General features: G+C 54.7%; 1 protein-coding gene across 4 annotated transcripts; it reads left to right on the forward strand.

Annotated features, from left to right (window-relative positions):
- The first annotated feature begins 740 nt into the window (after positions 1-740).
- On the forward strand, positions 741-23,751 carry Ppp1r12c (protein phosphatase 1 regulatory subunit 12C). 4 transcript variants are annotated; one of them, XM_051207616.1, is made up of 22 exons: positions 741-1,159; positions 4,475-4,605; positions 4,686-4,804; positions 13,602-13,761; positions 18,620-18,764; positions 18,849-18,923; positions 19,688-19,761; positions 19,834-19,961; positions 20,073-20,146; positions 20,383-20,535; positions 20,617-20,684; positions 21,202-21,282; positions 21,423-21,513; positions 21,695-21,778; positions 21,855-21,915; positions 22,065-22,150; positions 22,237-22,277; positions 22,361-22,463; positions 22,552-22,656; positions 22,845-22,895; positions 22,982-23,032; positions 23,112-23,751. In XM_051207616.1, exons 1-22 carry the CDS (start codon positions 815-817, stop codon positions 23,196-23,198), a joined length of 2,313 nt encoding a protein of 770 aa, XP_051063573.1. In that variant the 5' UTR covers positions 741-814; the 3' UTR covers positions 23,199-23,751. The 4 variants fall into 4 exon arrangements, with proteins under 4 accessions (XP_051063573.1, XP_051063570.1, XP_051063571.1 ...); XM_051207613.1 differs by having other exon boundaries at positions 742-1,159; positions 21,151-21,282; XM_051207614.1 differs by having other exon boundaries at positions 742-1,159; positions 21,151-21,282; positions 22,068-22,150.
- The last annotated feature ends 962 nt before the right edge of the window (positions 23,752-24,713 follow it).

A 24,713-nucleotide genomic window follows, 5' to 3' on the forward strand; every position in this document is an offset into this window, starting at 1 on the left:
CGGCAATTAGGAGATGGAGGCAGGAAGATCAGGAGTTTAAAGGCATTCTTAGTTACACAGTGAGCTCGAGGGCAAACCCATCTCACAACAAAACACGGGAGTTTTATTTCTGTATCTCCAGGTTCCGCTATACGCCATCATTTTCCATGCGCCATCGATTAACCACTTTACAAAAAAACTACACTTCCCAGTATCCCCCTGGGCATCCCGTGCAGCCTCTATACCCAGATTCCCAGCATTCCCTGGGGACATGTCCTCTTTCGGGCAATTTTTGTCATTTGGTTTTTTCCAGACAGGGTTTTTTTTTTTTTTTCCCTCTGTGTAGCTCTAGCTGTCCTGGGACTCCCTCCGTAGACCAGGCTGGCCTGGAACTCAGGGATTCGTTTGCCTCTGCCTCTGCAGTGCCGGGGTTGAAGGCGGGCGTGCCGCACTCTTGGCGGTCTCCATTCCACCCCTTCCAGCTCCAGGTGGCCAAACGTCCCCCGGGATTTAGCGAGTGTGGGGGAACCTTCCGTTCAGTTTGTAGAACCCGCTGCCCAGCAGCACTCCCGGCGGCCAGCCTGCTCCCCGGCTCTCTCAACCCGACCGCGCTAGTGGCGCAATCAGGACTCCATTTCCCAGGGGGCCGCGGGGCAGCGTCGTGACGTCAACGTCCCGTCCGGGGGCCGGTCGAGCCTCTGGGCGGTGCTTGCGGCGCGGCGGTTCCCGGCGGTTCCCGGCGGCCCCCGGGGCGGGCGGGTGGCGGCTGGTCGTCGCCGGGCGCTCGCTCGCTCGCTGGCTCGCTCGGTAGGCGGGCGGGCGGCCGGCCGGCGCGATGTCGGGCGAGGACTGCCCGGCGGCGGGCCCCGGGGCGGCGGCGGCGGCGGCTGCAGCCCGCGAGCGGCGGCAGGAGCAGCTGCGGCAGTGGGGGGCGCGGGCAGGGGCTGACCCGGGCCCCGGGGAGCGTCGTGCCCGTACCGTCCGCTTCGAGCGCGCCGCCGAGTTCCTAGCGGCCTGTGCGGGCGGCGATCTGGATGAGGCTCTCCTGATGCTTCGCGCAGCCGACTCCGGCCCCGGCCCCGGCCCGGGCCCCGGCGGTGAATCGGACCCCGCCGCCCCGCCGCCTGCCCGAGCGGTGCTCGACTCCACCAACGCCGACGGCATCAGCGCCCTGCACCAGGTCGGTCGGTCAGCGCCCCCGTCTCGTGTCTGCGCCACCCGGGCGTCCTCCCTTCCCGGCCCCGAGCTGCCTCCCCCACCCCACCCCACCCCACACCCCCCGACTCTGCCGTCTCAGTGGCCGCCTCTTCTCTGTCATCTGTGCTGGCAGCGGTCTCCTGTGCATCCTTTGCGCGCCGCTTACTGCCGTGCCTGTGTGCTGGCCCGGTTTCTCCTCCTTTCCAGGCTGGTGGCTTGTTTGGCGGTGCTGCAGTCTTCCAGGGCCGAGGTTTCGACCTCCCGCAGCCCGACTTGACCCCTCCTCTGATGCTGTCTGTCTGTCTGTCTGTCTATCTATCTAGGCCCAGGCTCTTTGAGGGTCCACCCACCTTGTGCCATGGTCTACTTCCTGTGACCAGTGCCGCCCGTTGTGGCCTCAGGATGGTCCTTTCCCTTTCAAGGCAGTTGTACCCCTTTGCCCCCTTGAAGAGGTGCTTCCTCTGTTGGGTCATCCCGTACTGTGTCTTTTCTCGATTCATCATCCCCTTTTGGCGATCTTGCCACCTGCCAGAGAGGTTTCTCCTCAACTCTCTTCTTTCTCCATCCACATTTATTTACCTTTCTGGAAACTTCTAAGCATTGGATCTTCCAAGCTCTGGACCGTTTCTCTTGTTTTTGTTGTTTTATTTTATTTTTTCCCTGAGAGAAGGTCTTCTGTGTAGCCCAGGGCAGCCTCAAGCACAGGTCCTTCTTTGTGCCTCTGACCCCTCATTTGTGGGGTTACGGGCATGGTCGTCTATGTATCACCTCACGGGACTTTTAAAACTGTGCCCTCTCTCCTAGATTTCCACCCTATCACCTTCCAGAACCGACCCCACCAAAACCCTAGGCATCTCAGGCGCTGTGATTGTTTTTTTTCCAGTGATCTGTGCCCGACAGTGAGGACCATCTTGTGCTGCCCGGATCCTTCTTGATTCGGGATGCTTTTACCTGCCCATCATCCAAAGTTGGGATCACCAGGGACAAGATTGGTCCCATCTCCTCTTCCTCCTGGCCACAGTGCTGGTTCAGTGTCAGGTCTTTCATGGCAGCCTTCATCTCCTGGGTTGGTCCTCTTCTTGCCAGGATGCCGGTAGTTCAGTTCTGGTGGAAGTGGGATCCGGGGAGGGAAGCCTGGCTGCTCGAGGGAGGATGCTTGACAGGTTCAGTTCTTCACACACACAGGTAGAAGAAAAACAGAATCCGTCTGTCCTGGGCTGGGCTGTGGCTGAGGTGGTAGGCGTGCTTGCCTAGAATGCAGGAAGCCTCAGGTTCCAACCCCAGTATCACAGAAACCAGGTGCCTGGGAAGTAGAGGCTGGAGGGTTGGAAATTCAGTGTCAGCTCCAGCCACACAATGAGTTTGATCTTGGGTCGCATAAGACCCAGTCACAAAAACCAACAAAACCAAAAAAGTCACTCAGTACTGACCTGATGTCAGTTTGGGTGTCTGCTTCTTGTTTCTCGTATCTTGAGTGTCTTCTTCTCTGTATCCCTTAGTTTTCTTACCTGTGGAATGGGACCAGTGATCACTTCTGTCCCCAGAGGGACTCTATGGGGAGAGGTGTCATTTGGAAAACTTCCTTTTTGGGGCCCGCAATGTCTGGGACATTGTCCTCTACATACAGTGGGGAACTATTTCCCTAAGGCCCCTCTCAGGGTGTCAGAGTCTTCGATTAGTCCAGGGGATCAGCTCAGGCTGCTCACCACAGTCCCTGGCCCTCCTGAGTGATCCCTCCCGACTGCACCCCTTTCCTCTGGGTCTGTGGAGATCCCTAGAGCACCCTCTCTGACAGGAACCTGTAACCTCAGGCAGCCTTCCAGGTGGAACTCTCCTCCCACCACGGAGAGACCTTGGCGAACTGACTCTTCAGGGACTTGCAGGAGGCTTGGGAGACTGGGAGATCAGAGTCAGTGAGGGCATTGGCTTACAGGGCCAGAGCACAGAGGGACCACTGCTCTGGCTCCAGCTGTGAAAGCTCCCAGAGCTAGTTTCAGTCCCAGCGAGAAGGGACTTTCATCCGCTCAGTCTGGTGATTTCTACACCTGGGGCTTTTTAGTGTTTCCGGTTCTACACCCACCTTGGGGCATCAGCCTCCTGCTGTGGCGTTTCCTAAGCCCCGGCCTCTCTGCCTTAGCAAGGCAGGGACATCCCTTTCTCCTCCCCTTGTCCAATAATGGCTGTGAGTTGGGTCTGGAGTAGGTAAGGCTGGGAGTTAAGAGTCCTAGGTTTGGGCAGGGGAGAGACGGGGAGCCCAGACACCTGGGTCTAAGGGAGGAGGGCCAAGTCTGGATCCCTACGTCTAAAGAAGGAGGATTGGCTAGAGTTCTGCATCTGAGGGAGGAGGAGGTGGGTCTGGATTCTTGGGTCCCTAGTGCCCAGCCTCAGGCATCTTTCACATGGATGCCTGTACCCGGCCAGGTCCTTGAAAGGGAAAGGCCCATCTGCCTCCTTGCCCCCCCTCCCATCACCATGACAACAGGGTGGAAATAAACTGAGCCCAGAGTTCATCCCGTTCCCAGGGCACGTGTGCCCCCCCCCCTGCAGCCTAAATTTCCATGACTTCATGCACTTGGCCCTCGTAGCTTCTTCTCCTCTTTCTCCAGATGGTTGAGCTTGAAGAAGGGGGTTAATTTTCATGAGGACCCCTGAGTCTGGACCCAACCCCCTCCCTAGATAGACTGAGTGGTTCCAGTGTCCAACCAGTGTCATCCAGGCTTGAGAGCAGCTCTCACAGGGCCCTGGGTGCTGTGCTCGCTAGGGTGAGGCCTTCCTCTCCCCAAGCTGTCTGGTAGAAGGGTGAGGAGGTGGAGGTGTAGTGTGGGGTGGGTGTGTAGAAAAGATGTTCCAAGGAACCCTGTGCACGGTAGGCCCTCAGTGACCCAGAGCTTGGTCTGCTTGGCCCTGGACAGCGGCACCATAGCCTTCTTATCCCTTTGGGAACTGTGCCCCAGGCCCTCAACTCTGGGATGTGCATGCGTCTCTGTGGTGATAACTCCTTTTCCTGTGTTGTGGATGGAACGCAGGGCTAGGTGAGCATCTTGCCACTACCTCGCCTGGATATGGGCTTCATTGTAAAGCTTCTGTGGTTCTGTGTTCTCCCGGGAGATGATCCCTGCGGTGTGCCTGCCCCTGGGAGAGCGCGGCTGGGCTCCGGGACCCCCGTGCCTCGCAGAGTGTGTTCAGCAGCCACACGCAGGGGTGACAGCTCCGCTTCTTCCATGGCCTGCCTTTGTGGCAGTGACTCCCTGTCGGGCCTCTGCTGAGATGGGAGCTGATGGGCCTGTCCCCACCCCAGGCCTGCATAGACGAGAACCTGGAGGTGGTGCGCTTCCTGGTGGAGCAGGGCGCTACTGTGAACCAGGCGGATAACGAGGGCTGGACGCCGCTGCACGTGGCAGCCTCCTGTGGGTACTTGGACATTGCCAGGTGAGGCTAGGGTTGGAGGGCAGGGCTTGGGTTAGGTGTTAGGCCCAGGCCCGGCAGCTCTGACTTTCCCCTGCTCCTAGGTACCTCCTGAGCCATGGGGCCAACATCGCCGCCGTCAACAGTGATGGAGACCTGCCTTTGGACCTGGCTGAGTCAGATGCCATGGAGGGGCTGCTGAAAGCAGAGATCGCCCGCCGAGGTGGGCCTGTGGCATCTGGGAGTCTGGGCTCAAAGGCCCAGCCCATTTCCTTGTACTCTGGCTCTCTTTGTGCCTCAGTTTCCTTCCCTGGGAAGTGGGAGTGATACCTGTCCTCAGGGTTGCCACTGCCAGACACAGAGTAATTGCCCTAACTGCTCTGAGTGTCTGTCTCTTCAGCTCTGAGGAACTGAAGGATGGAGGTACAGTGAGCAAGGGCCTGTCCAGGAGTAAGCAGCAAGATGGCTAGACCCCAGCACGTGTTAGGAGGGACTGGAGCATGTAGTGGATTCTCTCCTGAGCTCCCATCGTACCCCTTGAATCTCCATTGGGGTCCTATTCATTTTCCCGGGTGGGGTGTGTGTGTTCACAGTACCAAGTTCTTAACAGGGCTTGAGAGCCCTCTCTGCCTGCCTGAAAAGCTAGTATCCAGGCCAGGTGTGGTGGCACAGGCCTGTTACCCCAGCCTTGGGAGATGGGGCAGGAGGATCGGGAAGGAGTTCAGGGTCATGCTCCTCCACATAGTAAGTTCATGACCCGCCTGGGCTGCGTGAGACCTTGCCAGTGTACAAACAAAACTATTGTGTTATTGCTGGGTGGCTCACAGCTCTGTAGTGCAGGGCCTGGAAGGAAAGGGATCAGGAAGCAGGCTAGGCTGGGGATGCCATGCAGCTTAGCAGGCTCTCCAGGAGCATAAAACACCAGTGTACCCGACTTCAGTTCCAAGCTGGGGAGTGTCCAGTTAGGAGATGAGAGGGGACAGAGGACAAACAGGTCATGGGAGGCATCGTCTCGTCTCCCCTGTCCTTTCGTGTTACCACGCAGGGCGAGAGATTATGGGTTCACCGGGTTGGCATGTTGAATCTCAGGTGCCCGTGAGTCATGTAGGGATGCTTGTTAGAGTTGAAGGTCAGCGGTCAGGAGCCACGAGGAGGAACGATGGTTGAACCGAGCTCCCCTTCCTGTCCCCTGATTTTGTTTTGCTAAAACTTCAAACTCAGAAGAGTTGCCTCAGTGCTGTGAAAACCACCACAGGTCCTTTCCTGGGCTGTGTCACACAATTTGTTAAATTGTATCCGGTATTTTGTTCCCTGTGTGTCTGTGGAGGCTGGAGGATGGCACTGGATCCCTGGAACTGTAGTTATACATGGTTGTGAGCTGCCCTGGGTGCGGGGAATTGAACCTGGGTCTTCTGCAAGAGCATCAAGTGCTGTTAACAAGTGAGGCAGCGCTTTAGCCATTTATGTCTTTGAGACAGGGTCCTGCTATGTAGTCCTGGCTGGCTTGGTACTTGCTACATAGATCAGACTGGCCTTGAATTTGGAGCAACCCTGCCCGAGCCTCCCGAGTACTTGGATTGCGTGTGTGCGTCAGTGTTCCAGCTGCTGCTTTTGAAGTCTTTTTATTTTTTAGATTTATTTAGTTTATCATGACTGTCAGTGCTCATGCACTGTGGGGGTCAGAGGACAGATTATGGAAGGCCTCTCTTTCCACCATGTGGGTCGTAGGGATGGAACTCAGGTGGTCAGGCTTGCTGGCAAGCACCTTTACCTGCTGAGCTAGGCTGCCAGCCCGCTGGCCCACCCATGGCTTTAATAATAAAGCGGCTATAATTAACGTGCCCAGCAGTTTGCCCATTCAGAGTGCAGTTCCTGGTTGTGCTGTGGTCCACAGAGTTGTGGTGTCAATGCCACATCGATTTCAGAGCATTTTAAAGTCACCCTCAAAAGAATAGTCCCCTGTCCCATCCCTCGGCAGCCTCTAAGGCCTTCTGTCCTTAGGGATCTGTCTGCTGTGGACATTTCATAAAGATGGAATTGCAAAGTTTAAACAGATGCCGTCTACTGTTTTGTCCTCTCTCCCCCTTTCCCTACACACAGGCATCAATACCCTTCTTGTTTTCCTTTCTAGTCCACCCTCCTCCCTTCCATTCCTCAGCCACTCGGAGACTATGTTGCCGATGCTGTAAGCTCTGCCCAGATAATGGGGAAGCACCTCCCTCAGCCTTACCCTCTCTGACAATGAGATGGGCAGCCTGGGGCTCTTACCTCGGTGGCACAAGGTCACCTCTCTCAGCCTCAAGGCCTGGGCCTCTCCCTTCCTGTGCTGATACAGCATTTCTCAGTTTTCAAATGGGGTGTTTTCTTGACTAAAAGATTCCGCTCTTCCAGACCTGACGAACTGTGAGTTCAAGGCCTGCCCGAACGACAGAGGGAGTTCAAAGCCAGCTTGGGTAGTTTAGTGAGAATCTGTTGAAAAGTAAAAACAAAACAAAACAAAAAACCCAACAAAAGCAGGCTCTGGAGAGAGTGCTTTGTACTCTGCCCAAGGATTAAGTCCAGTTCAGAGCACCAGTGTCTGGCTCACTATAACTCCAGCCCCGGGGGACCCCACACCTCTGCCCTGCACAGATACACATGCGCACACACTTAAAAGTCATAAAACAGCCGGGCGGTGGTGGCGCACGCCTTTAATACCAGCACTCGGGAGGCAGAGGCAGGCCAGCCTGGTCTACAGACTGAGTTCCAGGACAGGCTCCAAAGCTACAGAGAGAAACCCGGTCTCGGAAAACCAATAATAATAACAATAATAGTAATAATAACAATAAGACCTTAAAAATATATGTGTGTGTATGGGAGAGGGTGCTCTGCACTGGCGGAGCACTTGCTGAGCATAGGCAGGTTCAGTCCCCACACCACAGCACAACAAGCATCGCAAGGTGCAGACCCACAACACGTATTATTTTATTAATTAATTTCGTTGGCCTAGGCTGCTGTGAAACTTACTGCGTAGTCCAGTATGGCCTTGAGTTTGGGATCCTCCTGCTTTAGCCTCTTGAGTTCCTGGGTTGCGGTAGTGTGCCTCCATGTCTGGTTCCCTTCTTATGTTTTGTGGCGTTGGTCAATGAGAAAGCTACCTGCAGATGTTTTCACAGTAGCCTAGGGCGTGGGTGTGGTTTAGTAGTCCAGCCTGTGGCACTTGGTCTAGTATGAGAATTCCAGCCTCAGTACCAGGGAGGGAAGGAAGTCCATCACTGGCTGGATAAGCAAAATGTGGTCTATACAGATAAAAGAATGCTATTCATCCTTAACAAGGGAGGAAACTGTCACAGCCAACGATGTGGATGAAACTTAAGGACCTGCATGGAGTAAGCCAGGTGCTCAGACAAGTGCACAGTTTTCATTTGTGTCAGATAGCAAGCGTAATCAAAATAATCGAGCTCCTAAAGTCATAGAGACAGCATCAAATGTGGTCTCCAGTTGCTAACTACCCGGGGATAGAGCTGGTTGTGGAGGGTTTAATCCTATCACATGCCTTATTCTCAGCCTGGGAGGTGAATCTCTGAGTTTGAGGCCAGCCTGGTCCTCAGAGTGGGTTCCAGGACAGCCATGATTACACCGAGAGATTCTGTCCCAACAAACTAAACAAACAAGAAGGGGAGTTGGCTAAATGGCTCAGTGGGTAAAGGTGCTTGCTGCCAGGCCTGGCTACTGAGTCTGATCTCTGTGCCCCACTTGGTGGACCACTGACCCCCAGAGCACTGACCCCCAAACTGTCCTGTGATCCTCCCCCACACACCGGTAAATGATGATGGGGGAGAAAAGAGTTGCTGTTTAACATGTGCAGAATCTCAGCTCTTCATATGCTTCACGTGTGCTCGGAGACCGTCGGACAATCTGGAACGTTCATTGGGAGCCGCCTGCCTTGAGTTTTGAGTTAGGGCCTCTCAGTAGCTTCCATGGTAGGGCTAGTTTGGCTGGCCAGTGAACACAGGGGTCCTTCTGCGTCTACCTCCCCAGTGCCGGGATTACAGGTGCACCACCATGCCTGGCGTTTTACATGGGTGGTTCTCAGTGTGTGTGGTGAACACTTTGCCAGCTGAGCCATCTGTCTGCCCATGCCCTAGAGCCCCAGCTTTGGAGGTGGGTCCCTCACGACGCCCCCAGCCACGTCGGCCTGCTCTCTCACTGGCTGCTAGCTAGGCCTGTAGCATTGCAGGCTGATGCCGAGCTGGAGCATGGCAGCCTCACCCTCCTCAGTGGCGGAGCCACACTTCTCTGTGTGACACTGGCACATGAGCCCATCAGTGTGCAGGACGACTTGTCATCATCCTGTGACTAGGCCTTGAGCAGCATCGCACTGAGACCATGTGGGTTGGAAAGTCAGGGTGTGCTTACGGAAGGAGGAAGAGTGGGTACCGCCTGGTCCTAGCAGTGATGCTGTGGCCCAGACTGCAGGGTCAGGCCCCTCCCAGACAAAGACTGAAAGCACAGGGTCTGTGGAGGAGGAGCCCTGGGGACAGGGTGGGCAGGAGACTGAGGACGAGCTTTAGGGAAAGGAGAAGCTGTCTCCCGTGGGACCCCACACCCAGGAAGGACAGATGAGGACCGCAGAGCGCAGAGACTGCACGGTGGGCTGTGATAGTTACAGAGTTACAGATGCGAGCTAGAGACGGCAAGGTGGGCTGTGATAGTTACAGATGCGAGCTTGAGCAGCAGGAGGGCTGTGCCCGGAAGGAGTTGGACAGGGGTGATACTGCAGACCTGACTCCTGCCCTGGCACTTGTACTGTGCACAGGAATGCAGCACAGTGTGTATTGTTGGTGACACTAAAAGGTTGTCACTTTTACCAGAGGATAGATGACACTGATTTATAGCCCAGTGGCCCCAGCAGGAGTCAGCTGACTGTGCCTGTGAAGGGCTGAACAGTATGTATTTCAGGCCTTACAGGGTGTGCGGTCTCTGTTATAATGACTCTACCAGCTGCTGTTGAGGGAAATGAGCCAGCGATGGGCGGGATGAGAAAAAGCAGATGTGGCTGGATGCCATTAAAGCTTTATTTTCAGGCTGGTGAGGTGGTTCAGTGGGCGAGGGCATTCACCGCCGAGCCTGACCCCTGCGATCAGTCCCCGGGATCCCCTTGGTGCAAGGAGAGGACTGACTTCTGCAGGCCGTCCCCTAGCTTCCACATGTGTACTTAAGTGCACACATTCACACAATAAAGAAAATGCAATAAAAGTTCTCTTACAGCAAAGTCAGTACTCCTCCCCCAACCCCTTCGTTTTCAGTCTGTGGAGGGGCGTGCTGCACACACTGAGGTCTTTCTTCAGTCCCCAGCCACCACACAGCAAGGCCACCACCATCGGGAGTCTTCGAAGGTGTGCAGCAGGCAGTATAGAGGCTCCCCAGGGTTTGTAGGACAGTCTGGCTGAATCAGTGAGTGTCCCACTCTCAAGACATAAGTGGAGGGACCAGAGGTACGGCTCAGTGGTTAAGAGCACTCACTGGTCCTCCAGAGGACTCGGGTTCGACTCTAGCACCCACATGGCACCTGTAACTCAAGTTTCGGAGGAGTCTGACACCCTCTTCTGGCCTTTTCAGGCACCAGCACACATGTACACAGACATGCTCACAGGCAACACATCCATACAGATAAAATAAAAACCCAATTAATCAGCCAACCCAAAACATCTTGCGTAAGAACAACTGAATAACAAAGCAAGCAGGTCTGGGCTGTGCAGAAAACCCAGGCTACCCTTGAGCATGCACAGGAATACAGGCTGGTGGTTGAAGAAAAGCCAGGGAACTCCGCCCTTCCCCTTCCCTCCACAGTAGAACCGTGGGTGACTCCCTTTAAGGAAGCAGGAGTCTGGAGGAAGAGGGTGGTCCTGCCCTGTTCTCTGTGACTGTGCTGCAGATAGACGTTCTTGAACTCTGCCTCCACAAGGGAAGCCCTAGTTGGCCAGGAGACGCTAGGAGCTAGGACCAGGCTGCCACCAGGTAGCAGAGCTGCAGCTGATGTCCGGATGGAGTTGGCCTCGGCTTGGGATGAGAAGGGACATCCCGAACCAATTTTGAGGACTCTTTGTTGGCTCTCATGTAAAATGTGCGGTGGAAGTGTACAGTGTGTGTGTTGAGGGGAGCGGTTGCTCGCCCTGGGTAAGAGGGAGGGTAGTAAGGCTAGGGAGCCCTCTGTGTGTAGGGGGTTGAACTTGAGACCATAAGTTTCCAGGCAGGCATCCTGCCGCCGGGCTACACCCTGATCCCTGCTTTATGAGACAGGGCCTTGCTTTGTTAATCCCAGTTGGCCTTGACCTGGTCAGTGTCTGCATTCTACCCCCCTTGTGTGCCTTCCTGTCTCTTGTGCAGGTTGTGAGCCTACCTTTAACGGCTCTAATGGCTGAGCCAGCTCGGTGGTACCTGAAGGCCTTTGCCAGTAATGCCCAGCGGAAATCCTGGATGAGCCGCAAATGTATTTTGAAGCTTCCAAGTCATAGACTGGGGAAGTGGCTTAGTTGGTAGCGTGCTTATCCATTAGCATGAACCTCTGCCCCATGTGAACTAGTAGGCGTGCTGGCGCAAGTCCGCAGTCCAAGCTTTTCCTTTGTTCCAGTCGCCGGGCCCCAAATAAATACACATGAGCTTGTATTAATTACAGAATACTCAGCTTATAACTCAGGCTTATTACTAACTAGCTCATACAACTTAAATTAACCCGTTTCTGTTAACCTGTATTTTGCTACGTGGCTCATGCTTTACCTGTCATATCACTTCTTGCTTCCCTGGTGGCTGCTTGCGTCTCCCTCAACTCTGCCCTTCTTTTCCCTGTATCTCTGTTTGGCTTTCCCACCTAGCCTTACTCTGACCGGCTATGGGCCAATAAAGTTTTATTATTAACCAATGATAGGAATGCATATTCACAGCATACAGAAGGATTATCCCATAGCACTTGGGAGGCAGGAAGACTAGACTTCATCTCCCACTGCATAGAGAGTTTGAGGCCATCTGGGACATGTCAGACTCTGTCTCTGTCTCTCTCTGTCTCTCTCTCTCTCACACACATACACACACAAACAACAAACAAACCCAGTATTCAAATTGGGTGCGATCAAAACAGTGAGGGGACTGGGGAGATGGCTCAGACACCTCCAGGACCTTTGTAAAAGGCTGGTGGCATTGGTGCACATCCATACTCCCAGGTCGTAGAGCGAGGTAGGAGAATTGCTGGGAAGCTCGCAGGCCAGGTAGTCTAGAGCACACAGCACAGCAGCAGAATCAGGAGACCCTGCCTCAGCCAGCAAGGTGGGAATTGCCATGCATGCATGCTCAAAATAGAGTTTGAGAACAGCTGTTCACCAGCGCCCTCACCACTTTGCTGTGAAATCCCAAGTGCACCTGACAGTCACAGCACATCTCAGTGACGAGTGTTTGGTAGTTGCACATAGCTGCCGGCCGGCTGCTGTGTACATCAGCTCAGCTCTGAGGAACTTTGGTAAGTGGAGAGTTTCACAACTGTGCAAACACTGGCGGTAATAGCCATCCCAGGAGGAAACAGCAGTCTTCAGCAGAGACCGTTTTGCTGTGACCTCAGTGAGTTCATAGTACTTAAAGGAATGAGGGTCACAGAGGGCTGGAGTACGTAGGGTGGTGCTCTCCGTTTTCCCCCGTGGGGGTGTTTGAGACAGGCTCTCATGCCGCAGCCCAGGCTGAGCTTGCACTTGGAGCAATCCTACTGCCTCAGCCTCTTGAGTGCTGAGAGTACAGGTGTGGTGTGTAACTCTTAATCTCAGCTTTCAAGAGGCTGAGGTAGGAGGGTTGCTGTGAGTTTGAGGCCACACTGGGCGCACAAAGGGAAACCCTATCTGAGGAAAGGAAACAAAAACAACTTAGAATTTAGTTTCAGGTCAGAACATAAATGCATTGTAGTGGCATTTTATGCTCTTTTCATTGCATTTGTTGATGTGTGCACACATGTGCAGCAGTCAGGGCAGCTTGTGGGACTGATTTCCCCCCTTTTACCTTGTGAGTCCCCAGGGTTGAACTTGCATCATCCGGCTTGGCACGTCGTTCTCTGAACCATCTCTCCAGCCACTCCCCTCTCCAGCTTTTGACTCAGGGTCTCCTAGGAGCTCTGCTGGGCTCCTGCCTCTGCCTCCCAGGTGTTGGGGTCACAGGCATGCTGCATACCAGTGTAAGCACAATGTGCTGGAGCAGGAAGGAGTCAGATGGCTAGACATCTGGGCAAGAATGGAATTAATGATGCAGATAGTTTGGAAAACAGCTTTTTTGTTGTTGTTGTTGCTTTTCTTTTTTGAGGCAGGGTCTCTCTGTGTGGTTCTGGGTGTCCTAGGACTCACTCTGTAGACCAGGCTGGCCTTGAACTCAGAGATCCACCTGCTTCTGGGTGCTGGGTTTAAAGGTGTGTACCGCCACCGCCGGAAAGCTTTTGTGTTTTAGTTGTTACTGTTTCCTCAGACAGAGTCTGACTCTCTAGTCCAGGTTGGCTTGACTCACTATGTATGTAGCGCAGGCTGTTCTCACATTCATGGCGGCGGTCATCCTGTCTAGACTGAGTGCTGGAAGAGAGGCATGAACCGTACATGCAACACCGTAGTGAAGTTTTGTTTGGCTTGTCATACTTAGAAGGGGGAAGAAAGAAACCCCCAGTGACAGCGTGTGAAGGCGCTGGGGCATTATAGCGGGAGGGATAGGAAAACCTGCATGGAATCTGGTGTGGGTTTTGCTCAGGAAACTTAAGGTTTTCTATTAAAAAAAAAAACATAAACAGGATACCGACCCACATGGGTCACGACCTGGGGTTTCCATCCCTGGCCTTTGTTGAAGCCTCTTGGTGGTACCCAGGTCTGCAGAGAGCACAGTTGGGAAATGCTGGGTTAGTCCAGGTCTCCAAGTCCAAAGACTTGGTGAGTCGAGGGACCAGGCTGTGACCACTGGAGGCGACAGGCGGGGTTTCCTAGGCCGTCCTGTGGGAGTCCACCTATCATCTCTCTTTTTCCCAGGTGTGGATGTCGAGGCAGCCAAGCGGGCTGAAGAAGAGTTGCTGCTTCATGACACACGGTGCTGGCTGAACGGGGGCGCCATGCCAGAGGCCCGGCACCCCCGGACCGGGGCCTCTGCCCTACATGTGGCTGCTGCCAAGGGCTACATCGAAGTGATGAGGTGAGCCAGGCCAGAGTGACTGCCTCGTGTTGGAGCTTCTTGGGGCTCTTGTCCTTTTCTTCTCCTAGTATACACACCTAAAGCCAAGTATATTCCTCTCCCTAGCCATGCTCAAGAGGTTGAAAAATTACATTTATTTTATTGATCTCTGTGTCTGTGTGTATTTGTACACATACATGCATGTAGGCAAAACATCCCATACACATAAAAATAAAATCAGTCTTTTAAAAAATGGCATTAAGCCAGGCATGGTGGTTGGTATATGCCTTTGATTTCCACACTTGGGAGGTGGAGGCAGGATTGCTGTGTGTTGTAGGCTAGCCCAGTCTAACTAGTAAGGGTGTGTGTGTGTGTGTTTGTGTGTGCATGCATTTGATAAGGTATTGTACATCTATAATTACAACACTTGAGAATCAGAGGCAGGAGGATTACTGGAATTTCAGGCTAGGTTTGTCTACATACTGAGTGCGAAGCTAGTGCTTTATAGAGGGATACTGTTGTGAAAATCAGAACCCCCAAATGGAATTGAGATGAACCTGTCTGCCTTTCTGCTTTTCATGCTTGTAAGGTTGCAGGCAGGTGTTCTCAGGCAGGGTTTAAGACCTCGTGCCACCCCCAGACTTACAGCCTGCCTGCATAGCTCTGCTCCTGAAGGAGGGGCTTCAGCCTGTGTAGCTACAGTCTGAGGCTGCGCTCTGAGCCCACCGCTTTTGGGGGAGAGGATGCCCTGAGCATCCCTATGCCCTGCTCTAGCTGCTCCTCCCACTTGAGGATGTGACCTCACTTGCCATTGCATCTGCATCCCAAGTCAGTGGGGAGCAGAGGCGAAGGGAGCAAATGTCTATTTCTTTTCAGGAGAACATTCCAGAAGTGTGTGTATCACTTAATGCCTGTGTTCCATTAACCCAATTCTCGTCATTGGCCGTTCCTAGTTGCAAGGAAAACTGGATTTGTTTTCACAGAAGCACGTGTGTGGTTAATGATTGTATGGTGTGTGTGCATGCATGTGTATGGGTATTGTATGTATGGGTGCACATTCATGTGTATGTGTAGAGGCCCAAGGCTGACGTGTAGTGTTTTCTCTAGTTGCTCTTCAACCTTACATATTGAGGCAGGCAGGGTCTGTGTCTGATCGTCAGCTTGCCTTTTTTGGCAAGTTTAGCTAGCCATCTCCCTTTGAGGTGGCCTATCTCTGTCTCTGCAGGTGGGCTGCCATGTCCACTCAGTATTTTTAGTTATTTTTCCCCCCATATTACATCCATCCCTCCCTTCTTCCCCAGATCCAGCCCTCTATTTCCCTTCAGAAAAGATCAGGCATCTCAGGGATGACAACCAAGCATAGCACAAGTTATAGAGGTCAGCCACACCTCCAGCCCCACTGTCATGAGTCCCAAGCTTAACGGCTGTAGCTATACAGAGGACCTAGCGCAGACCGTAAGGATCCCTGACTGCTGCTTCAGTCTCTGAGAGTCCTGGAGCCCCGCTTAGTTGATTCTGTGGGTGGTGTTCTAGTGTCCTCCCTCCCCTGGCTCTGATAATCCTTCCTTCCTCTCTTCTGTGGGGTTCTCTGAGCTGGGGGTCTCTGCATCTGCTCCCGTCAGCTGCTGGGAAAAGCCTCTCTGATGACGTTTGGACTAGGCACAGATCTATGAGAATAGCAGAATATCACCAGGAATCATTTTATTGCCTTTTTTCCTTCCCAGCTGTATTTGCTTCTACCCCAGGTCTCTGGGCCATCCAGCCCTGATTCCTGGCCATCCTGGCAGGGTCAGGTGTGGACTCCCTCTTATAGTGTGGGTCCCAAGTGGGCCAGTCATCGGTTGGCCACTCCACAAGTCCTGTGTTACCATTACCAAAGCACATCGTGCAGGTTGCACAGTTTGTAGGTCAAAGCTTTGTGGCTGGGCTGATGTCCCATTCCCACTACTGGAAGCCCTGCCTGGCTATAGGAAACGGCCAGTTCAGGCTCTGTGTCCTGCATGGCTTTGCTAGGTTCACCCTCGTAGATTCCAGAGTTTCCACTGTACTAGGTTTCCATATCACCCCCAAAATGCGCCCCCATTGTAGTCATTCCTGCCAGTACTCCCTCCCCCCCCCCTTCCCCTCTCCCCATCTGTCTTCTTTCCATCCCTACCTGCCTCATTCCATCTGCAAAATCTATTCGCTTTCCCGTCCCGGAAAGATCCATGCATCCCCCAGAGCCCTCCTTGTTACTTAGCCTCTCTGGGCCTGTGGATTATAGCATGATTGTCCTTCACCTAACAGCTAATGTCCACTTATAAATGAGCACATACCATGTTTGTCTCTCTGTGTCTGGGTTACCTCACTCAGGATTTTTTTTTTTTTCTAGTTCCATTAGCTTGCAAATTTCATGATGTCAGTTTTTTTTTTTTTTTTTTTTTTTTTTTTTTTAAACTGTGTATTAGTGCTTTTCCTGTATGTATATGTCTGTGTGAGGGTGTTGGAACCCCTGGAGCTGGCGTTACAGACAGTCTTGAACTGCCATGTGGGTCCTGGGAATTGAACCTGGGCCCTCTGGAAGAGCAGAACCACCTGTATCTCTGCAGCCTTGATGTCATTTTTTTTTTTTTTTTTTATAACAGCTGGCTACTGAGTTTTTTAAAAAGTGGATGCTGGTGATCGATACTCCTGGCTTTGTGCTTAAATGCTTTCCCCTGAGCTACCTGCGCAGGTCTTGGGGGCTAGTCAGTAGAGACGGTGTGCCGACACTTGTGGACAGCCTCCTTCTCTTGTCTTAGAACTGTAGCACTGGGCTATGGGCACAGGTCACAGGCAGAAAGATGCTTCCCTGGAGTCTACCCGTGAGGGGCTGGCGGTGACTCCAGGATGGAGCACTCGCCTAGTGTATGTCCGGGTTCTGGTCCCAGCCCTGGAAAAAGGTGCACTGGCCGGGCGTTGGTGGCGCACGCCTTTAGTCCCAGCACTCGGGAGGCAGAGGCAGGTGGATCTCTGTGAGTCTGAGGCCAGCCTGGTCTACAGAGCGAGTTCCAGGACAGGCTCCAAAGCTACACAGAGAAACCCCGTCTCAAAGAGAAAAAGATGCACTGATGGCCACTTTTGTGTTTGCTTATTTGGCCTTTTCCATCAATGCCTCGTGTCAGTCATGATTGCTTCTAATTCGTTAGTCTTGAATTCCTAGTCTTTGTTCCTTTACCTCCCTCTGGGATTAGAGGTGAGAGCCCGTGCTTGTCTCCGTGCTTGCCTCCGGCCCCTGCAGTTTTTTCTTTCTTTTTTTAATTGAGACAAGGTCTTGCCATGCAGTCCTAGCTTGGCTGTCCTCCAGCCTCAGCCTCTGTGTTCTGGGATTGCAGGTGTGAGCCATCATGCTGAATTTTATGATGGCCCCCTTTATGTGAGTTCGTGTTTACCGAATTTACAGTTCTTTATTATTTCTCATTATATTAAAAGTCTTGCTGTTGTTGTGCTCACTGAAATGGAGGTAACTATTTACTTGATGTCTGTTAGGGGCTAGCCTCCTGGGCTGGCTCAGACCTCCCCTCCTCATAGCCCCATAGTCTTGGCGTTTAGGATGTGTGCCCACTGTAGCCAACAAGAGAGACATGATGGCCTGGGTCATTCTGTCCTGACGGCTATCCCGTCCATTGCCACGCCTCTGACCCAGGGCCTCTGGGGAAGAGCAGGGTCCAGGTGCAAACCTGGGCTTCCAGACCAGTGAGGTAGCTCAGAGGTAAAAGTGTTGGCCACACCAGAGCCGGGTGACTTGTGTTAGGGGCTGGGACAGGTGGGTGGAAGAAGAAAGCCCATCCCTGTATGTGTCCTCTGATCTTCATACATGGTCTTCCTGCTGTGGCACGTGTGCTCACTTTTGTGCACGTCACACACACGCACACAGGCACAATAGTAGATGAGGCTAAGTCTGCACAAAGAAACCCTTGGCCTTGGGGGGGCATAAACAGTGGGCAGTAGATTGGCCCCCTGGCCGAGATGCCGGTGAAGACCGCTGGGTGAGGAAGTGCTGACGGGCCGGGGTTGTGGCTGAGCCACGTGCTTCAGGCTCCCAGGATACTGACCAGAAGGACAGTGCAGCTAGCACCTCGCCAGAGACCCTGGCGTGGGGATGTAACAAGAAGCCCAGTGTGCCTTGCTGCAGGGGACAGGGAATCTTGAGGAGTGTGAGGGAGGAGGGTCTCAGGGCCAGACAGGGCCTGGTGCCTTGCAGTCTGTCCAGCATCCCTGCCTCCCTGACACACAACTTCTCCACACTTCTTCCAAAAGAGGCTTCGGCCCGTGCTGAGTTCAGAGAGCTCCAGGTATTACTTTGTGGAAGGCCATTGGCTGAGCCAGGCTCGCTCTACTCCAGCATTGTGATGTTCGGGGTCTTACCACTCTGTCCTGTGTGTTGGAGGACGTTGAGCAGCTCTCCAGCCCCCACGCTCTGATGCTAACTGCTTCCACTGTAAGCTAGGACTCCAGTGGTGATGTTTCCAGTCGTAGAGAGGGTGTGTGTGTGGTGTTTGACACCGTTGAGTACCAGTATCCTAAAACAGCATGGTTCCAGAATTACAGTCCCTTCAGGGCTTGCGTTCGTGGGGGAGTCTTGCACCCACCTCATCGCCTCTCACCACTGCCCTAAGTCCTTCAACCTGGGGGACTTGAAGAGTGGGGTCCCTGTGATATGAGGAAGCTTTTGCAGGTTTCATTCATGTTGGTCCGAGGGAGGGCTCAGTCGTGCAAAGGAGCTTGGGGCAGGGCTGGTTGCCAGTAAATCCAGTAACATTTGGGTACCGATCAGTAGTAGTACTGTGGCCACAGAACAGAATTTGAGTTCCGCTATTGGCCTAACTTGACACTTGACCCAAGCCTCCCTGGCCCTTAGGCTGCTACTCCAAGCTGGCTACGACACAGAGCTCCGGGATGGAGACGGCTGGACACCCTTGCATGCAGCAGCCCACTGGGGTGTGGAGGACGCCTGCCGACTCTTGGCTGAGCACGGTGGGGGCATGGACTCGCTGACCCATGCGGTGAGGGCCGTGTCAGATGGTGGGGCTGGGTAGGGGGAGAAGCCCCTACATCGTCGTCATCATCTCCCTCCTTCCCCTACTCAGGGGCAGCGTCCCTGTGACCTGGCTGATGAGGAAGTGATGAGCCTTTTGGAGGAACTGGCCCAGAAACAGGAGGACGTGAGTCTCGGCTCTAGTTTGCCTCTTTACTTGGCAGCTCTGAGGAGGTAACAGACTGGGAAGGCTGACAGACTTTCCCTGACACCCTCAGTGCCCAGATGAGCTATTCCCACCTGTTAGCCCAGCTCTGGCGGACGGCTATCAACAGGGGCACCTCCGTATCTGGAGGAGCTGAGGCCGTGCCCAGAGTTTCCTGCCTGCTCGTTGGGGAGTCAGCTGTGTGTGGCACAGGTTGAACCTGTACCCTCACCTCTGCACCCCAACACTGTCTCTAGTTAGCACTTTTGCTAGGGAAATGGAGAGTGAAGGGATCATGGGTGTGGGCCCCAAGCAGATGGCATGGCTGGAATTCCATTATGTAGTGAGGTGGCCCAGGCCTTGAGGGAGCCAGCCAGGACGAACCGTCGGGAACATTCTCCAGAAATGAGTCCCGTGCCACACTGAGATGTTTTGACTAGCATCCTAGATGTGCTGAAGGGTAGGGAGGAGGGCTATGCAAGTTGCTCGCCCCTGGGAAGTGGGAGAATCCCTCTGGGAATAAGGCTGGAGGCCAGTGACAGTTGGATCCGGCCAAGCCTGGGAGAGCTTGACTGAGCCCCAGTGTGCTGCCAGGGTACTGAGTCCCCATGTTTGCAGGACCCTGCATAAAGTGTGGCTAGCGCAGTTATACTTGATGGTCCTCGAGGCACAGAGGGGGTGGCCAGGAGACCCAGGAGGGATTGTGCCCTCTGCCCCTCCCTAGTTGCCCCCTTCCATCCTTGTAGCTTCGGAACCAAAAGGAAGCCTCTCAGAGCCGAGGCCAAGAGCCGCAGGTGCCCTCAAACAGCAAACACAGAAGGTAAGAAATGCCCAGGCTTGGGGTGGGTTGCACTAGCCACCACACTTGGACACAGACGCCCTGTCCTCCTAGGAGCTCTGTGTGTCGATTGAGCAGCCGTGAGAAGATCTCCCTGCAGGATCTGTCCAAGGAGCGCCGACCTGGTGGGGCAGGAGGCTCCTCCGTTCGGGATGAGGATGAGGGAGAAGAAGCCCCAGCTGGTAGGGATGCTAGACCCCTGGGTCTGAGGAAGGAGCATGGGTTTGTGGGACCCCGATATGAGAGGTGGCTGGCATCTCCTGTGGCATCCCCTTTCCTGTTCCTGCACACAGGTCACCCACCTGTGGAACCAAGAGCCCTCAATGGCGTGTCTTCCCCTGTGCCCTCCAGCCCCAAGAGCCCTGTGGTGAGTCTGAGCACCCTGAGCTGACGTTAGGTTTGGGGCAGCGGGGTAGGATGCGGTAATACTTCCACCTCCGCTGAGGAAGGTGGCCTTTTGACTTGGTTCCTAGGTCCTTGTGGACAAAGAGCTATGTTTTTGGTGGCACCTGCCCCAGCTGTGGGTTACTGTGATGCTCCTGGAGTTACACCCTTAGGCTCTAAAGAGAGGGGTCAGTAATGAAGAACTTCTTCCCCTCCCAGCTGCCGGAAGAGGCTCCTTTCTCCAGGCGCTTTGGTCTCCAGAAGACAGGAAGCTCTGGTACCTTGGGCCCCTCAGAAAGGAGGGGTGCAGAGGGGGTTCTTGGTGTGCAGCGCTCAGCCTCCTCCTCCCTCCTGGAACAGGGCTCCTCTCAGGTAGGTGCTGTGAAGTGTGGGTGCAGGCCCCTGCCTTGGGCAGACAGTTCCTCCTCCTTTGTTTTTCTCCTGTCTGCACAGGCCAGGGAGCCCCGTCTTGCCAGAATAACCCCTACCCCTGCCCAGAAAGTGCCAGAGCCCTCTACCCTGTAAGTACCAGGGGCTGGGGCAGGGGGACAGATCTGGTGCTATCGTGGCATTTGGGGTCCCGGGAAAGCCCTTAGGGTGCATCAAATAAAGCTTCCTGTAAAACTCCCAGGCCACTGTGGTCTGACTCCCTCAGGGCCCTAGCTCTTCCTGTTGAGTCCATAGGGCTGTCTTGGGCTCCTCCTCACTCCTGCATGTCTGCTTGTATGCCATCGTTTCTCCGGGGCCCAGCAGGACCGCCTTGCTAACAACCACACGGTGCAAGTCCCTGGCTTATCCTCTCTATTTTCTCCAAGTATCTTTTCTCCCCATGCTCCACACTTGTCTCTTTGGCCGCTGTTTGTATTATGTGTTTCTCCCAGAAATGACTCATCAGCAGCCATGACTGGCTTATTCTCTTTGGTCTCTCCCTTGCCTGGCACGGAATGCAGGCTTGAGGAATATTTGCTGATGAATGACTCCATGCAGGTGTGAGGCTGCCATGCCTCCTTCTTTGGATCACTCCACTCCATCCTCCAGGAGGGAGCCTGGATCCCCAGCAAAGCCAAATGCCCTCACAGCCTCTGCAGCACCCCTGCCCGACTCCAGGGACCGCCGGAGGTAAAGAGGCTAGGGGGAGGCAGCTCCTGGGGTCCTGTCTGTCCAGTTGACGCGTTCTCTGCCAGAATGTTCCCCCCCTCTGCGGTGTCATTCACAGCACCCAAGGGGGCATTCTCTTGAGTTCAGGGTTCTTCACTCAGGTCCTACCAGATGCCTGTGCGTGATGAAGAGTCCGAGTCTCAGCGGAAGGCTCGCTCCCGCCTTATGCGCCAGTCTCGAAGGTCCACACAGGTATGGGATGGGGCTGGGGGTCTGTGTTCCTGGGTCTGAGGGATGGGGCTTGGGTCTGTGCTCCTGGGTCTGAGGGAGGAGGCTGGGGTCTGTGCTCTTGAGTCTGAGGGGAGACTGGGGACCCGAACTTGAGTCCTGTGGAAGTCTAGGCCTTTTTCCTTGATGGAGCTCTCTCTGCTAGGGCGTGACTTTGACAGACTTGAAGGAAGCAGAGAAGGTGTCAGGGAAGGCCTCTGAGCCAGAGCAGCCTGTCCCACCCAGCCTGGTGAGCAGGGTCACGTGAAGTGGGGTGGGCAGAACCCATCCATCTCCCTGTTTCTGACTGTACTCCTCCCTGGCAGGACCCTTCTCGGAGACCTCGGGTTCCTGGTGTGGAGAATGCTGAGGGCCCTGCCCAGAGAGGTGAGGTCGGCTTTCTGGGAAGTCGTTCCCCCAGGGAACCATCCTGTCTCCCACCAAGTCTTTGTTAACTGGGGCCTAAGCCAGGGTCCCTACACAGTAGACAAGGGCTGCTATAGGGGTGTCTGAGCTGATTCCCACTGGTTCCCCAGCAGAGGCGCCCGACGGGCAGGGCCAGGGACCACAGGCGGCCAGGGAGCATCGAAAAGTCGGCCATGAGCGAAGGGGGCCAGCAGAGGTGAGGATGCTTTCTGGAGGCTGGGGCTGGAGGGAGGGCAGGCCTGGGTGTGGGATGGAGACTGAACTCTCAGGGTTCTTCTGCAGGGGGAGGAGGCGGGGCCGGCAGACCGGAGCCTGGAGTGCAGGTAGGCTGGGTCATGCATGGGGGCTGGGGCACCCCTCTCGGCACAGCACGGCCTGGTCTCTAAGGCCTGTAGCTTTTGTCCAGCACTGTGGATGGCGGCTCCACTGCCCGTAGGCAGCGTTTTCAGAGAGACCTCAATCCAGAATCCAAGCAGGAACAGGAAGAGCCTGACGGAAGCTTCCGGAAGGTGCAGCATCCTACCTCGTGCCCTACCCTACCCTGTTCTTCTCCTATTGGTACCCTTCTGAGCCTGCCTGCTTCCTCTGTGTTTCCAGCTGTACATGGAGCTTCGAAGGGAGAATGAGCGGCTTCGTGAGGCCCTGACAGAGACCACCCTGCGGCTGGCGCAGCTCAAGGTGGAGCTGGAGCGGGCCACGCAGGTGCAGATGCTGGGACCTAAGGACCAACTGTGTTGGGGACAGTGAGAGTCAGAGCTCCCGGGGCAAGGGGCCTGGCCATGGCTGGGGGTGTTGGAGGGTTGTTCCCCCTCGGGGGTGGGGGGCAGGGCTCTTTTGGACTAGGGGTAAGAGGTAGCTCCTGATGTTCCAGTCCTCTCTGTCTTCACCAGCGGCAGGAACGCTTTGCCGAGAGGCCCGCCCTCCTGGAGCTGGAGAGATTTGTGAGTTTGGCCTGCTGGGGTGGTGCCCGGGCCGTGCCCTGCCCCCTGCCCTTACCCTGCTTCTGAACCTGCTCCTTTCCTTGCAGGAGCGCAGGGCCCTGGAGCGCAAGGCCGCAGAGCTGGAGGAGGAGCTGAAGGTAACTGGAGTTTGTGGTGGGCAGTGGCCAGAGCCCAACCCACCTAGCACTGCCCGGCTGACTCCACCCTGCACCCTAGGCCCTGTCCGACCTCCGGGCTGACAACCAGCGGCTCAAGGATGAGAACGCAGCACTGATCCGCGTCATTAGCAAATTATCCAAGTGACTGTGGAGGAGGCCTGCACCATATTTATACAGCTGCTTTTGACACGCGCACCCCTTCCCCCCCAGTGAACTTGAGTGACAGGGCTCCGGGGGAAGTTGCTGAGAAGCCATAACCTCCTCTCGGGGCCTCAGAACCCGGAGGAAAGCACAGAGTCCCCAGGAACCAAGGGGGGCCCTCTGAGCCCAGGATGGAGGTGGGAGGCTGAGCCAGGTAGGGAGATGTTACTGAGAGTGGGCAGGCACCAGAGATGGGACCAAGAAGGAAGCAAGGACCAGGAAACGCAGATCAGTGTCCAGGAGCAGAGTGGCTGCCCCCGGTCCCACCTCACGTGTGTCGCTACCCAGTATCCCTTCCCCTCCCCAGCAGGGATCCAGGAATGTGCCAAGAGCCCCCTGGCCTCGCCAGGTGGGCCTGTATATAGGGTCCATGTGCAATAGGGAGGGATGTCTTCTATTTTTGCTGCCTCCTTCCCACCCATTGTCTGGGGAGGGGGAGAAGGTATTTTTGAGACAAAGCACAGGCACCACAAATAAAGTCGTGACATTGCCACTCAGTGACCTGTCTCCCACTGGCGTGGGCACTGGTTCTTGCTTGTGTGCTCAGGCTGTGGGTCTGAGTTAACCCCTCATCCAGTGGGTGGCTGGGAGCATGCAGACAGGTGTGGGGAGGGCAGCTTGCTAGAGTGAGCCGCTGGAGCAGAGGATCCCGGGTGAGGTAAGAAGGGTCAGAAGGAAGCCTGTGACCAGTACGGGCGCTCACATTTCCTCTTAGTTCCTTGGGAATGAGTGGAGTCAGTGGCTTGTATTGAAAATGTGGGATGGTCAACATAGGAAACTGCAAGTTTAGCCTTTCTGGGAAGGGAGTAGGTGATGTTACGTAGTCTTTCATGGCCACAAGGAGAGCCGGGAGCCAGCGAGATGGATCCTATCTCCATCCTTACAGTCAGGAATGGACTGCTACTGGCTGGTGTTCTGCCTGCTGGTGTCACAGAAGGGAACAGCTTGGTCCAGAGAAAGGTTGTCACTGGATTTCAGCTATAGTGCTGTGGAGAAAGAGCGAAGGAGGGGAGAGTAGAGAGAGAGAGTGTGTGTGTGAGTGTGGTGTGCGGTATGGCTGATGTGGGTTATATGGTGTGTGTGGTGTGGGCATTTGTGTGGTTGTGTATCTGGTGTGTATGTGTGTTTTTTATGATGCTGCACAGACAGATGCTAGAAGGTGGCAGAGAGCCTGTGTCTGAAGGAAGGAACTCTGCACGATGAGAACCCTTGTGCGGCGCGGGGGCTAAAGCAGGCCGGGCATGCTGTGGTGCCAAAAGGAGGTAGCAGGCATAGTGTTGGGTCGATGGCTTTGCACACAGTCATGGCTGTTAAGAACTTGAACTCTGAGGCGGGAGGCCCGACCACCAGGTTATCATCCGGCTTGAGCTCTGACAGGTTCCCCTGGCTGGATGTAGACTGAAGGAGTGATGTACAAAGTGATCAACAAAGGTCAAGTCAGGATGAAAAGGTCAGACTC

The sequence above is a fragment of the Phodopus roborovskii genome, unplaced genomic scaffold, assembly GCF_943737965.1.
Source record: "Phodopus roborovskii unplaced genomic scaffold, PHOROB, whole genome shotgun sequence".
In the NCBI taxonomy this organism is placed as follows: domain Eukaryota; kingdom Metazoa; phylum Chordata; class Mammalia; order Rodentia; family Cricetidae; genus Phodopus; species Phodopus roborovskii.

What these genes read in the sequence shown, in the direction of transcription:
- Ppp1r12c (XM_051207613.1), top strand. Translation starts at nt 815, where the DNA reads ATGTCGGGCGAGGACTGCCCGGCGGCGGGCCCCGGGGCGGCGGCGGCG. An exon ending in TGGCCCAGAAACAGGAGGAC is followed by an intron (nt 18,924 to 19,687) that starts GTGAGTCTCGGC and finishes CCATCCTTGTAG; the next exon opens with CTTCGGAACCAAAAGGAAGC. An exon ending in GTGCCAGAGCCCTCTACCCT is followed by an intron (nt 20,685 to 21,150) that starts GTAAGTACCAGG and finishes GACTCCATGCAG; the next exon opens with GTGTGAGGCTGCCATGCCTC.